Source organism: Melampsora larici-populina (genome assembly GCF_000204055.1).
Source record: "Melampsora larici-populina 98AG31 unplaced genomic scaffold MELLAscaffold_50, whole genome shotgun sequence".
Lineage (NCBI taxonomy): Eukaryota > Fungi > Basidiomycota > Pucciniomycetes > Pucciniales > Melampsoraceae > Melampsora > Melampsora laricis-populina.
Window position 1 is genome coordinate 238,233 of NW_006768814.1, and position 15,040 is coordinate 253,272.

General features: G+C 42.4%; 4 protein-coding genes across 4 annotated transcripts; 2 read left to right on the plus strand and 2 right to left on the minus strand.

Moving 5' to 3' along the window:
- Positions 1 to 539: 539 nt before the first annotated feature.
- On the plus strand, positions 540 to 2,771 carry MELLADRAFT_39211 (uncharacterized protein; the record flags this gene model as incomplete). The annotated part of the gene is made up of 8 exons (XM_007415309.1): positions 540 to 755; positions 848 to 894; positions 1,000 to 1,147; positions 1,201 to 1,296; positions 1,355 to 1,528; positions 1,937 to 2,083; positions 2,152 to 2,269; positions 2,353 to 2,771. Coding segments are annotated over 8 exons (1,365 nt in total), but the record flags the coding sequence as incomplete, so codon positions are not given.
- A 1,632-nt stretch (positions 2,772 to 4,403) lies between these two features.
- MELLADRAFT_92549 (uncharacterized protein) lies at positions 4,404 to 4,947 on the minus strand (the record flags this gene model as incomplete). Its single annotated transcript, XM_007415397.1, has 3 exons — positions 4,404 to 4,477; positions 4,546 to 4,726; positions 4,924 to 4,947. 3 exons carry the CDS (start codon positions 4,945 to 4,947, stop codon positions 4,404 to 4,406), a joined length of 279 nt encoding a protein of 92 aa, XP_007415459.1.
- A 755-nt stretch (positions 4,948 to 5,702) lies between these two features.
- Positions 5,703 to 6,889, minus strand: MELLADRAFT_111071 (uncharacterized protein; the record flags this gene model as incomplete). Its single annotated transcript, XM_007415396.1, has 5 exons — positions 5,703 to 5,765; positions 5,820 to 5,871; positions 6,153 to 6,172; positions 6,256 to 6,361; positions 6,420 to 6,889. 5 exons carry the CDS (start codon positions 6,887 to 6,889, stop codon positions 5,703 to 5,705), a joined length of 711 nt encoding a protein of 236 aa, XP_007415458.1.
- A 1,727-nt stretch (positions 6,890 to 8,616) lies between these two features.
- MELLADRAFT_111072 (uncharacterized protein) lies at positions 8,617 to 10,528 on the plus strand (the record flags this gene model as incomplete). The annotated part of the gene is made up of 4 exons (XM_007415310.1): positions 8,617 to 9,049; positions 9,154 to 9,666; positions 9,775 to 10,260; positions 10,332 to 10,528. The coding sequence occupies 4 exons, from the start codon at positions 8,617 to 8,619 to the stop codon at positions 10,526 to 10,528; spliced, it is 1,629 nt and encodes a 542-aa protein (XP_007415372.1).
- Between the last annotated feature and the right edge of the window lie 4,512 nt (positions 10,529 to 15,040).

The window sequence follows — 15,040 nt, forward strand, 5'->3', positions numbered from 1 at the left end:
TGCTCAGAGAAAGGGATTAAGCTCCATATTTCCCATCCTTTGTGAGTTCATATCCCCTGCTGATACATGGACTACATGGAAAGAAGTTCTCTTCAAGATTCCAGAGTCCATGCCCAATCATTTCTGGGCCTGGCTGAGCCTGGCTGAGCAGTGAGCTCATGGCTCTTTATACACGACCCGACTCGAGTGTTCAAGAGCCGGGCTAGGGTGAGTAGAACGGTACTTTGTCATTATCGGTACCGATGAGTGAGTGGTGAAGCGGGAAGAATTGTCCCTCGATGAAGTCTTTATCTAAACCGTCAGGCCATCTGAAGAGTCGATCAGATAAGCTTGATGCTCAATAATTACAACATAAGAGTTCCAATCCTTCCTCAAGATGACTGTCACAAAGCGTAAAGCATCAAGTCGAGAAAACGAGACAAACTCAAGTGGGTGATCACTACGCGTTCAACATTGCCTGGACCCATCGATTTGCTAATTATACCACAACGGTCATTTATCAAACCAAAAACGGATACGTGAGGCTAGATGATACGGCTGGTGTCAAATACACTTGTGACGGTTGTTCAGCCGATATTTCTCATAGCGTTAAGATTCGATGTGCACATCAACAACAAACTCAAACTAATACTATTTCAGGTCAAAATCAAGTCACTTCAACTTTAGTTTGTGAAAATTTCGATCTTTGCGCTCAATGTTTTTGTGAAGGTAAAGAAGTTGGGCGACATAAAGCTTGGCATGATTATCGAGTAGTGGTAAGCTTCAAAAAGAGATATATGAACTACAATAGATTCAAATCATGCTTAAGAAATGGGTTGGCTAATCCTCGAATCTTATTTACTTACAGGAACAATATTCAACACCCATCTTTACTGAAGATTGGGGCGCGGACGAGTAAGCAAACCGATCAAACAAAAATGACATGCTACATTAAGACTCTAAACTTTCAATTCGATTTTGCGATAATCAATCACAACGAACGAATCATCTGCTTTTCAGGGAGCTATTACTCATAGAAGCTTGTCAAACATACGGTCTAGGAAATTGGGCTGATATCGCAGATCATGTTGGGAATGGTCGCACGAAGGAAGAAGTCGAAAAGCACTATATCGAGGTCTTCATCGACTGCGATGACTATCCTCTTCCGGTAAGTCCTATTTCATTGAACGAAGAGGCGAGATTTGATATTTCGACTCCGAGATGATTAATAACCTTCGTGATTGTCAGCTCATGGATGCCAGGATTAACATCGATCAAGACGAGTTTCAAGCGCGAAAAAAACAGAGGCTAGAAGAAGTACAAGCTCGTCCTTTTCGTGAGTTTGGCTGGATCAGCCTTTTGGCTTTTTGACGAGGAAACGCCAGGCGAGAGAGTTGACACCTATGCAATAGAGCCGCCGCCACCGAAACCTTTGGCATCGGGTCCTTCCAACCACGAGATCGCTGGTTTCATGCCTGGTCGCCTCGACTTTGAGACAGAATGGGAAAACGACGCTGAAAATTCGATCAAAGACCTATCTTTCGGTAGGGTTTACCGCTTCGGTGGCGATTCGCAACCAGAGAGAGCCCCAGATCCTGTTCAAGACCCAGGAGGACTCGATGATGAATCTGCTCCCGTTGAGGGTATCAACAGCGCTTCGGAATGCCATTCTACGACAGAAGGAGGCGGCTCAGCTGATGTCAAGCAGAAAAGAGGACTTGGAACGGGAGCAGGCAAAGTAACTCAGAGAAAGGACGAAACTGTGAACCCCTTGGAAGACATCGTAGAGACTGTTGGGGATGAGTCCAATCTTGAAGCTACCGTTTTACCTCCCATAGAGTCCACAATGCATTCATCATCCGAGGAAGCCACCCAACCCACCCCATCTGGCCCACAACCTAAACCCAAAGGAAAAGAAAAGGAAGTGAAGAAAGTCGAAGAAGAAACTGAAACTGAGGAAGAAGCCGCACCGCCCATACACGATGAGAATGATGATGACTTGGAGCTAAAGTTGACAATACTGGATATCTATAATGAAAGATATGATAAACGATTAGAAGCAAAAGCGGTTGTGTTTGATCGAAATCTTTTGGAAACCAAAAAGGTAAGACATTTGATCAAACAACATGACTTTTCAATGAGACTGAATCACACAATCTTTCACACGACCAGATTCAAGCTACAGAAAAGAAAATGGCTAGAGATGTTAGAGATTTGGTAACAAGAATTAAGCCGTTTGCTCGGTTACAGACTGCTCTCGATCACGAAAGGTTTCAAGAGGGACTGATATGTATGTTCCCTTAGTCATTTCTTCTTTCCCGAACGATACGTGTCGAAAGTTGGGCGTAAGACTAATGGGATGCGCTTTATCAGACGAGATGTCACTTCGGAAGCGAATAGCTGAACTGCAAGAATATCGGCGGATGGGCATCACGACCCTCGCAGAGGCAGAGAGGTTCGACAAGGAGAAACAATCTAGGGTATGTTCACCTTATCCAACATTCCAGAGGAGTTTGATTACGAAATATGTAAACCATGGGCGACCTTCATTACAGATCTCGAACAAAATCCGAGAATTTGGTGGGGTAGAGCGCTCAAACGGTCGCACCAAAAACAGAGCGAGCGGGTCTGCACCCTTCTATGACGAGCTCGCGTCAGGAAGTCGTGAAGGAACGCCCGGATTCACCAGCAAAACTTACAAAAAACTCAGTAAGCTATCTCCTCAATCCCCAAGAGTGCCCCTCACGATGAGCAGACTTTGCTCATCTCACTACCCACCATTATTTGTTTAGCTCCTCTTCCTTTGAGTCTGGCAACGTCTGCATCACAGCAACTGTTACATTGTTCGGAATTGGCCCTTTGTTCTCGATTACGGGTCTTACCTAAACCATTCCTATACTTAAAAGAGCTTCTCTTTCGAGAATATGTGCGCTTTGCAGCAATGGGCCAGACGCTTAAACGATCTGATGTATCCAACTTACTCTCACTCGCCCCTACGATCGACGAGGATGCTCTGGAACTGGAGTTAGAGAGCATCCCAAACAATGAAGGTGACCTTTGTATCGATGGGATCGGGATAATCAAGGCAGAGGAAATGCAGCAACAGCAGCAGGTTGTTGAGTCGGGTGAGACGAAGGCTAAATGGACAAAGTTGGAAGCAATGTGGGATTTTTACTTTGGAGCTGATAATGACGAAGCGGAGGAGCAAGATGAATCTTGCGGTGTGGATGTACCTTTAGCGGCAGTATCGACACATCCTTGATTTGGCTTTGTGTCTTGGAAGAGTTTAAATTTGGTGATTACTTGATTTGTTGATTTGTTCATTTGTGTGTTTTTGCAGAGCAGCGTGTTTGTTAATATGGCATTGTATTTTGAAGCAAGCGTTGCAAATGTACAATATTCCTGTGATGATGGCCCCCTTGAATTCACGAAGAACATTTTTTCTTCCCTAGGGAGGTCTCTGATTTCAGATGAAATGGCCTGAAGCAACATACATCCTTGCTTCATGCTTCTCTTAAATGATGAAGCTCAGTGATCGCATACAATCCGTGTCCATGCATGACCATGATTGTCTTTAATCAAGCTGAGCCAGGTAAACAATCATACACATCATCCAAGCAATACGGAGTATACATACTTGCCACCTTACAAAGTTGACTCAGGATTCTGCAAAGTGGAAATAGCGCCACGTACGAGATGTTCCTTCATCGGTTTATATAACCAAAAAAAATCCATACGGCCTGGTCAGGTGAATGTGCTAGCGCATGAGGCAAATTGAGAAAGGGTGGACTTGGAAAATGGTGGGGACAATGCAGGCCCCTGAGGCTGAACCACTCATGGCCTACCACTACCAAGCTTGTAAATTACTTCAAGAAGCTGCTAATGAGACTGGACATTCAGAACACGCTCATGAACTTCTCAACAGTGGCTTTTGCTGTTGGACTCTGCAGCGTTTGGCTTGTTGGAATTACGCTCACCGAATGAAAACTTTTTCGATTTCGTTGGCATATGTTCACAATTCGAACCCTCTCCGTCAGCAGGGAATGTGCTATTCCTCAACCCCGAGGCTCTTTTTAATGAGAAATGAATCTTCGTCATTTAAGAAACCAAAAATAATCGTGACCGGTAGGTGATAGCGGTGTTTTCTTTGCTTGATTCATTCATTCTTGTTGCTCTATACATGACGATCGAAGCGCAGCAGTTGTTTATGATCGAGCTTAAAGCCAGGAATACAAAAACAAGAAGGTACCAGCGTATTGCAACGAAAGCAATTTTTTCTACGAAATAGTTTATATAAGTTTGAACTTGGTAAATTCGAGTGAATCAAAGAAGAATAAAACACAAGTCAAAGAAAAAAAGTTTAGGTGATTAAAAAAAAGTTTTCAGTCTTTTTTCTTATTTGAGTTGTTTTAAGGTGTTTTGTTTCATGGATTAGTTGTAGATAGCTGAGTTAAGAAGACTTCAAGGTCGAACAATGGACTATCGGGATCTGTGACGGCTATGATCGGAATGATCAAAATGAGTTTCTTATGCACAGAACAGAGACAGATCCAATAGAAGACTTACCACTTGATTGACCAGAAGTTTGTAGTTGACGTCGTTGCCAAGCTTGTTTAGCTTGATCTACCCATGCTTCCCTTTTATGAACTTCCTCTGAGTATCGATGACTGTTTTCTCTAGATTGTAAAGTTCTTCGATGTAGGATTCCATAAAGTACTCCAAAAGTCAAAGCCGAATACCGAAACACCTACAAGAAATCCAAGAAAAAACAAACAAGTTGTAGGGTTAGTCGCAGTACCAAGAATAATCACGGATTTCATTACGAAGGTTTTCGAATGAGAGTAAGCTTTCGTTCTTCATGATGAGTTGAGCTCAAAAATGACTTTAGGGAGCTTGATCCAGTCATATTTTCTAGAGTGAGATTCGAAAGTAAGATTGACTCACATTGACCGCTGCAGTAGGTGCCATGATGAGAAAAGGGAAGTTATGTTTGAGTTTGAAGTGTTCTTGAGTTGTTGATCGGTCAATGAGCCTTTTTCACTTCAGTTGACTCTCTCCTCAATCGATTTACAAAATACTCGAATCAGATAGCTTGCCACTACCCGAAAGCTATCCCCAATCACAAACTGATCGGGTTGATCGGTACAGATCGGTCAAATTCGGATCTAAACAAGTTTAACGCGCATACATTTGTGACATTTCAACCCTCAAGTTTTGAATGTAAGCTTTGCTCTTCAGAAAATTTGGTTACCAGACATGTGTTAACTGCATTGTAGACATATGTGGTTGATACTATCTTATTTCACTCTGACATCACACCAGATCTCATCTGTAAAAGTATATGAAGTCAAAGAGAACAAGAATGTTGCATAAGGCTGAATTGAGGCCATCAGCTGCTGGTGGCCTGTGTTGCAATTTGCCTTAGATCATATTGCTCATGGTAAGACCATGAAGATGCATTCATTTCTAAGTCAAGGTGAAAGTTTTATTTCCAAAGACCTGGGGTCACTTACTCCTTCATGAAATTCAACAATGTATTGATGTCAAGGCAGGTGAAAACCAGGCATGAAGATGTGAGAGTCTAGAAGTAACTTGACAAAAATAAAAGTTGACTGCACTTTTGGCATCAAGATGTGAGGTCAATTGAGCACAGTGGCCCCCAAGATCTCAACTACCCATGAGTTTACCGAACAATCACCACTCATCAATGTATCTGCTGACAATTATGATGCTGTTGCAAGATATTCAATTTCTGGGCATCTTATTCTGAAAACGCATAGGTAGATCTTTGATGGGAGGAAACAGAGATCAAGGTAAAACATCAATCAATGGAAACTTACTTTCATGAATTTACTCTCACAATTGCATCCACACTCTACCCTGACTTCCAACCTTCAAAAAACAAACGTCCTCTACTCAAGGTTTTCAGGAAGACTTTTTTCCAAGATTGTATGATTGGCTTGAAAGATCACAGGGGGTGGAATAATTATATGATAAGCCTTGGGATGTGGGGAAAAGTCACATAACATCATGTAAGCTGCAATGGATTTCAAGGCGGAGAGAGATTGATATAGAGGATCCAAATTGCATTATCTACCTGCGTTGATTGCACTTCAAAAGAACGTGATGATCCGTAAAGGATACGACAACTTTTCGGGGAGATGACTACTGACAGAGCACTCCAAGATGAGGGCTGGATGGGAAAAAATTACACATCAAAAATATTTACTGTGATAAAGCCGGGAATTCAATAAAAACAAAATTCAGTTTACACACATTGCGGGTAACCATACTAAGGATATGAATACATTTTAGTAATCCGGAAAAAGACGGGTATCCAATCCCTTCATCTCGGATTCTCAGAGGCTTATCGAAGATCAAGCTTTGTTCCAGATTTTTGAGACCAGATCCGCAATCAAGAATGACGAAAGATCTTCAACCCGCCCCAATTAACAATCACAAATACCAATCCAAGTGTAAACTGAAGTGGGAAAAGATATTTGTAATGATTATCAGTCGAGAATTTTTCGATCCAGTTTGATGTAGATGATGAAGATGAAGATGATCGGCCGTTAGGAGGAGTTAAAAGTATGCAGAATCCGAAAATCCATAGAGTCGCAGAGGTGATTAGTAATAAGATCCCCACAGTCATCATCGAGGGGAGTGGTGCAGCCTGTGAGGGTTCGTTAGATACTTGTTCTTGATGGATATCACCAGACCTAGGAGGACCCTCAGTCTTGTCATATATCTCGTCAGGCTGAAGTGTGAGGTTGTCTCCGGATGATAGTCGTTTTTGAGCAGTTCGGTCTGGAGAAGCGGAACGTGATAGAGAGGCATCGATGAATGGTGTCGATGCTGGTCCGATGTGTCTATGAGTAAGATGAGAATGAGGTCTTGCAGCAGGGGGCATGATCGATCGAGTTGCTTCGCAATCGCGTTTTGTTTGTTTCAGTCTTGGTGATTTTTCTCAAACCTTTGTGCACAAGTTCGGAGTGGGTACCCGGTATAGGGATCATGACAGCACATATGCTTGTACCGAGTACCAACCTCTTTCACCTCGCGATTTGCGCAAAGCACCTGCCGTGACCTCTGCAATCTCATCTGATCTGACAAATTGCGAAGTTCCATTGATCAACCTGGAATTGACCATACGAACTTGGTAAGAAACAGCTTTCTTGCCTTCCCTAACCTTTCCAGTCCCTTAATGATGCTACTGCCGGGGCCAGATGAACGCATTAAACTTGAAACAATTTCTGTTTGAATGCTTCTTGACTAAAAAAACCGGTCATACAAAATCTTAATGGTTTTGCTTCTCAAACGTTCTGATACTTACACCTCTTCTTGCTTTCTTTTTCTCTCTTTCTCAAGTTGCGTCTATGATAGTTTTTGCTGACTTTTATTTGATTCGTCTACCTTTTTTCTGACCAATTCAAAGTTCCAGAGCAATGGGCATATCATGACCATAGACGATAGGGCTTGGAAGAACATATCCTTTGAATCAAACAATCTGTGCAACTATAAAACTCTCAAAAAGATATTCTTCTTGATATATTCAGGATCCAATAATTCGACGGGCAAGCTCCGTCCATCATTCAAAACATGAAAGATTTGTTCCCTGATTTTAGTCCCATCAGTCCATGATGCACTGGTATCAAGTGGTTTAGCACATTCCTCATATGACCAGAAGCTAAAGCTCGAGCTGACTATGTCACCCAGAAAAACTCGAAACGTACCCCTTCTGTAACAACTAATCATTCAAGATGTCTCTGACCATGTGTGTGTGCAAACATGTGACCGGCAACTCATCTCTGCAGTTGCACCATGCGTCTAAAAAACTCCACACTCTTTCCAAATAGTCACTTGTGCATCAACAGACTATCTGAGTGTGTTTCAACATCATCTGATACATAAAACTTTTCATCAATCTTTTGTCTAATTATATGGTCTCACATGCATCAAAGAAGCTCCCTCTTAGCTATGACAGATTCAGCGTAAATGAACAAACAGGGTGGGCGCAGGAACTGCAGTGTGGAATCAAGATGGTTTTGAAAGTGTAGAGATAATGGGAAGACATGTCTGTTGTTTGCTCCAGACAGCTGTTTCAACGAGCCTTTGTGATCTCAAGAATGAAGGAAAGTCTGACTACTTGTTGCTTTCACCTTTTCTCTTATGCTAGGTGTTTCATGCCCGCATTGGCAATCGACATTCTCCTTTTTCCTTTGAAGGTCAGACCTTTGGCCGTATCGCGCGAAGTTGATCTTAAAAAATATCACCTACATCAGTTGAATGGTATGATAACCTTCAGTGTCCGCTGTGGAGCCCTCCGCCCCACACGCTATGTTTTCCAAAGGTCTCATCTCTTCCCGGTTACATGAGTCTCCGCCCTCAGGCAGGACTTGTCGGGGACCAACACAAGCCGAAACGTTTAACTTCAAGTTCCGTCAAGGGATGCTCGGAAAAACATATTTCTCGTTAAGAACGGCCAAAGCTCGATTTCCAGGCGGTCCAGGTGAGACATAAAATCCTCTTGACCGTCCTAAACTTGCCGTAGTTTCTGATCGCTCCTTTTGAAGTTCGAAGTCTCTTAACTGTTTAACATCTCACAATCATTCATTACACGCTCATTTACTCATCACCATGATCACCAGCACCAATGTGCTCCTGCGCTCTATGATATATAGCTCTATGTGGCTTTTTTCACTTCATACAACCATTGCACCTTCGCCTGGAGCCGTTTTTGATTCCGCCTATGATAGCTCCTCAGGGATTGCTGGGACCCGAGATGTGAGCGCTGTGACGTCTACGATAGAGACATCTGGAGCAAGATTCTCACATCCTCAGCCTTGTCGGCGAAGTATGGATGGCTGCCTTCTTGCTACCGGTCATCACATGCCCTCAACTGGAACGTCACCAGCATCTGATGCTAGTCGAACTTCCGAAGAATCCAGAATCACTCAAACTTTAGCACCACCCAAGTCATGGAAGACCTCCGCAGCGCTCAACTTGCGCCGCTTGGAAGGAAAAGCTCTGATGGGCTTCTTTCCAAAAATAAGAGACGATTGGAATCTTGGTGAGCCCTCTTGATCAACTCTATTGCAAAAGGCAGAACCATCACAAGTTGGAAGATGCTCTTGCCCTTAAAGCTTACTTAGTATTGTATTTGTTTATCATCAGCATATGCGGCTTATGAAGAGGTCCTCGCTGGGGCTGTCAGGTGGAAAGCTGATTGGGTAGACACTGAGGGTCTGGCCGCGACACTGGCCGATATGAGCACCACAAGACAACGCTCCACAAACATCCTTGGACTGAGTCCAGAGGTGAAAAACTATATCTCGCAAGAAAGGCTTCCGCAGTTGTACCAAAAACTCCAAAGCACCCTCCAAGAGGAATTGGACCACCTCTCAGAGAATGGAGGACTAAAAAGAGACATCGACTCTAAAATTGCGATTTTGAACCATTTGTTCAAATTGGAACTTGGAGACCCAGAACTGGGACCGTATCTCGACCCCCTAGAACGCAAGCTGTCCTCCCTGAACGAGCAACACGCGCCTACGCCAGAAACGGAGATCCCTGAGACCTTATCAACTGCGAAGATCCCGCCTCGCCTTTCTTTCTCGGCTTTCACCAGACTTCGAGAACAAGCACCAAAAGCACCAAACTCCGAAAGGATCTGGGCCAAGATTAATTGTAAGATTGATTTTTGTTGATTTTCTCTCATTCTTTACTTTATGACTCGCGTTCAAAAGTTAGCAAGAATTCAAGCAGCTTAGTTTCTTGATCAAATATTTCCACCAGATCAATTTGAAGCAGAGAAGAACCACCTCGAGTATCTGAGAGGCCTCAATAGGCCAATACTCGGAGAATGGACTAGCATAAAACAGCTCACTACAGACTTCATAGCGAAGGCCGGAGGATCAGCCTGGATTGGACCCAAATTCTACCCACAGAAGCTCAAAGTTTCCGAATACAAAACACTTCAAGAAATCAATCTACAGCGCAGAGCTCTTATCGAACACGCTACTCGTGTGGCCGCACGCCCTCTACACGACACCAGACTGAGTTCCGAAGAAATGAAACTTCTCCGGCAGATCGAATTGGAAACTCTGATGATAGAAGGTGGTTCTGAACATTCAGACGAAGTCAGGGAAATACTCGCAGGTTTGGTTAATGGCGGCAATCAAGAGGCGATAGCTTTCCTACGTCAAGTAGACATCGAGCGAGACTCTACGTCGAACGTGCCAGAGCAAGCAGGCGGTTTGGACTCTTTGAGGTACAAAGAAGGTATGCCTATTTTATCGAGAAACCAAGCAGCTGCCTCGTTACCAGCCGTTTCCATCTCACAAGGGACGTAGGGTGGGATTTTAAAGCGGCAAACTGTTTCTCCAATCCCGAGTGCGGAGGTTACGTCACGACCAGTTATGATACATTTCAAGATGCATGGTCCCTATCAGAAGGGGTGACCCATAATTTCAAAGTAGAAGACACAATGCAATCCTATAAAACAATTAATTTGGTCTGCTTCTGTTCAAGACCAATTATTGAAAAATGATTTGAATAGAGTTACAGATCTCTCCCTTATAAAACAATCACTGCATAGACTATCATGTTCCAAACAGAAGACAGGAGGTTTCCTACAAGTAGTGAATTTGATTTGTTTCACTGCAGTGTCAAATTTGTAAATGACATGAATGTCCCTTGGTTATTCTTTGCATCCTGTGAAACTAGGAGTCCAATTTCCAAGCACTTGTAGATTGCCCATCTTTGTAAGTTGGAGTCATCCATGAAATTGACACTCCTTTTGGCAAACATGATGCAATATGTGGAGCCTCTGGTGTACCATTACCAACCTGGATGGAGTGACTTCTTCCGCCAAGTAATACTTTTGAAACACCCAGAGACCTATGGTAAAATCAGACTTCCAATCACTAGTTTCAAAAATCAAACCTTGATAAGGAAGTAAAATTACTAAGGAGGATATGAATGACATTGGGTACTCAGACTCCAGAGATTTGATGTGTGGATTGGTCATCAAGCCAACTATCAGGCTGGCTGGGTAAGTGATGACCACAGGAAAGGGGAAGCCAATCATTCAGATTGAGGCTTGTGTGTATACTGATATACTGAGGGCCATGTTATCTTGCTTAAATTTTGGAATGAATCCTTGCGTGGGCTGGGATGTGATCAACAACAAACAATGGAGTGACTTCTCCTAACCTGCCAAAGTTTCAGCTTTATCATATTTCAATCTATGTTTCATCCTAGGGTATTTAAAAGGCTTTACAGCCACATTGTCAAGTGTACATATTTTTTGTACCAACAAATGAGGTATGTCTGAAGCGCGAAGACAAGCTATCTACATACATGCAACCATACCAGCTCCAGCCTTTTACTTTGAGAATTTACCATGTGTTAAGGCAGGTTAAAACAGTTTTCTGCATCACAAAAGGTACATGATTGCCAGTGCTTTTAAACACACAAAATTTTGTTGTCATACCATCTTCAATGACTGAGATATCTGTATGTGACTCCCAAACACACCCCAATATAGAGTTCAGAAGCTCTTGGACTTTGAAATCAAACACAATTTTGCACTTCTGTTGAAACCAGATATGGCACCAAGATGTGTGCTATGGGAAAGCCTTTGTCTTTGTGCATCTTGTGTGCATGTGACATACCTAGTTATCCTGTTCTGCATGGTTTCACAAGATTGTAAGATCTGGAAACTTTGAAAGCTTGGTATTTTCTCTAAGTGGATTGAAGGGTCTGAGGGTGCTATACTAGCAATCAGGAATTGAAATGAGTTAAAGCCACAAATCTTGTTATGTACACTTCATGGACTCTAATGCTTTTGTATGATCAATTCTGTAATTGTGTCAATATTTCAAAGAAATATTTGGCATGGGAAGTGCACTGTATTTGATCAAAAATCAATACAGTGGGTTTAAAAACGCTTGACACAAATGTTTTGTCAAGCAGGGGCCCAAGCCAGGTGGTTGGGTGTTTTCAATCAAAAGTGGTGACAAAGCAAAACCAGCTTCAAAAAAAAGTAAGGAGGGATTGGGAAAGTATGCTACCTGTACGCAGTATCCAGGGTTGATGCTGTATTGGCTCAGTTTGATTTGGAGAATCTCTAGATTGCCATCCAATTGTAGTTAAAAATTCTCAACCATAAAGCTTGGGCCCCTAGTGTAACAAAAAATTGTGACAAACATCTTCAAAACTACTGTACATTTCTTTGATCCTTGGTGGATCATTATCTCATTTATGTGCTCAAGCTTGAAGCTCCCTTGTATTTCCCATTGGGTGATTCATGATTTGACCTTTTCACCCATTTCCAGAACATACAGGCTTCAAGTGGGGTCACCACTCAGAAACAGGTGAAAAAGACCACCTGCAGATCACCCAAAAGTAGTAGTCACACTAGTGCTACAATGAAGGTACTTGAATTTCAAACACATGTGGTAGGTTTTGGCTATCATATATTGTCATTTTTATTGGGATTTTATTGAGCCACTCAAACATTAAGGTGAACATTGATTTTTGGCATGGTACAGCTCACTTCTCAGGCCAAGGATCTCTCTTTAGGGGAAAGTTCCTTGCTTGAGGCTTTGCAAGGAGCAAGTGATTTAGTTGTGTCTGGGGGTGGATGGCTGGGCCTCAAGTACATTGGTACCATGGTCAGAATGAGAATAATAACTGCTCAACTATGCCATCCAAGCCCAATCCTTTGGGTTTGATCTGTAAAAGAATAATGGATGTTAGATCATCTCCACCATTGGTGTGGCAATAAGATGCTTTTGGTTGTCTGTACATACATTGGCTATTGAACAGGTCATATCCTGTATTAAAAATTTAGCCAGAGGTCAAAAAGACTGTGGCTGTTTGAACACAGGTTGAACACAATGATTTTCCAATTTGTGAAGGTGAAAGAAATTGAGGGAGATATCTTGTATAATTGTTCCAAAACAAGAGTAAGGCAGGCCAATATGTCCCAGAAATTCCCCTATTGAGGGTTATAATGTAAATTGCAATGTTTTTGTTTGCAACTCTGGTCAGATCCCAAAAAACAACAAGATTCTGATGTTTTTTGTCACATCCAATAAAAGGAGACCCTAAGCTAACAACGATATCCCTCAGTCCATTAAAGAGGGAGGGACCTGTTGCTGATACTAGAGATAGCAAGATGTGGCAGATGTTGGTACTGGTTTGGGACTACCCAAAACTTGATTCTGTGGTAAGAGATCAAAGTGAAAATCTTTACTTCAGCCACTCCCATCTTCCCTTACCTCTAGACTCACATCCCCCAACTAATTAGGTTGTTTTTAAACAAGACTTTATTGCTATAACTTTTTTTAGAGCTCCCTTTTTCTTTTTTCCCTGCTCACATCCTGGATGAGAAGACCCCACAGGTTTATTACAATTGCCACAGAAGGCAGACCCAGATTGAGTGGAATAGTCTAGTATTGCTATAACCAGGCACCCATCCCTGGGCTACCTCCACACCCCTGTTAGTACAGTCGTTTTCAAAAAGGATGAAAAGACAATCACAAAAACTTGGTCATGTGGTCCGTGCGCGCGGCGGATGTTGCCGGAATGTGGGTGAATCCCGACAGCCACATACCGCCAATACAGCCCACCCATAGTGCTTTTTTGGCCTTACAAACAACTTCAATTCGGTGTTTTGACCTGGTAGTTATATTGTTGATGGCACTATGGCAAGAAGCCGCTGCCATGACGAACGTGTCCTGCTTGGGAAGCGTGTTCGAAACGGCTGCGTGGTCTTTACTTTTACGGTCTCGGCATATCTTCAAATGACATAAGTTTTTGCTTGTGAGGAAGTTTTCATCAGTTTATTGCCGCTCAGGTATAGCAAAAATAACCATTTTTAGATGATGATTGTGGTGTTAGCACATTCACATCAATTGTCCTAAGGCCATCCCCAAAACTCGGCAAAACAGAGGCCCTTTCGAGGCTCGAACCGCCTCAGCCGCTGCAATACTTCTTTGCCATACCGTTCGACAATATCAACTTTTCAAAGGATCCTCAAAGTCAGGCTATATCGAACAATCATAAAGCTACAGTTCGAGATTTGTAGACTGTATGAGAATATTGCCAATATATGGCTGTTGGGATTCACCCACATTCCGGCAACATCCGCCGCGCGCACGGACCACATGACCAAGTTTTTGTGATTGTCTTTTCATCCTTTTTGAAAACGACTGTACTATAGTTAAACAAAGACTTGAAATTTAAGTTTGACAAAATGAGGCAGAGGTTGTAGTAACCTAATAAAGGTTTTTTATCTTTATGCTATGTAATGAGTTTGAATAGTATGATAACTATTCTGTTCATTTGATGAGGAGAAGGTCATCATGAAACCTTCTCACTGTTGTGGTAATAGTATACCACAACCAAAACCTCCCCTCATAGGGGTGGATGGTTTAGGCAGGATTCAGCCATATCTGGACCCAGATATGCACAAGCTTGGGTCTGGCATACTACTAGTACAAGCCAAATTGGCTGATTATCAGAATTCACATTAAGCATCAAATTGGGAGGTTATTGTGCAAAACATTTTTTCATACCAAGTATGTAATTTAATAGAGACTGTGGTTCAACAAAGAGCGTGATTTAAGAAAGAATATGCAGCTATTGTATGTACAAGATGGAATGTCTGAGACACATGAAACATTGGCAAAAGGAGAAAATCACTTTGTTTTCGATTGAGATAAGAAATTTGCCAACAAATTGCTTCATGTTCAAAGCTTGAGCTGTGATGGTGTCCATGATAAAGCCTGCCAAATTGATCTTTATGTGCATCTTCCACCAATGCCAACATGCAGCACCAGATGGAGTTCCTGAAAATTTCTTTATGAAACCTGCTACATATAGCCTTTGAGCATACACTGGTGGTGCAGCAGCAATAAAACCAGGCTGTGAAAACTCTGATTGCAACAGTTGTGATATTCCTAGAGTTTTAAGGTGACATCTCATGACTTAACTTTTCTTTTCACATTATTTCAATTTATATCCACATAGTGAGACCTAGCTGACCTGTCCC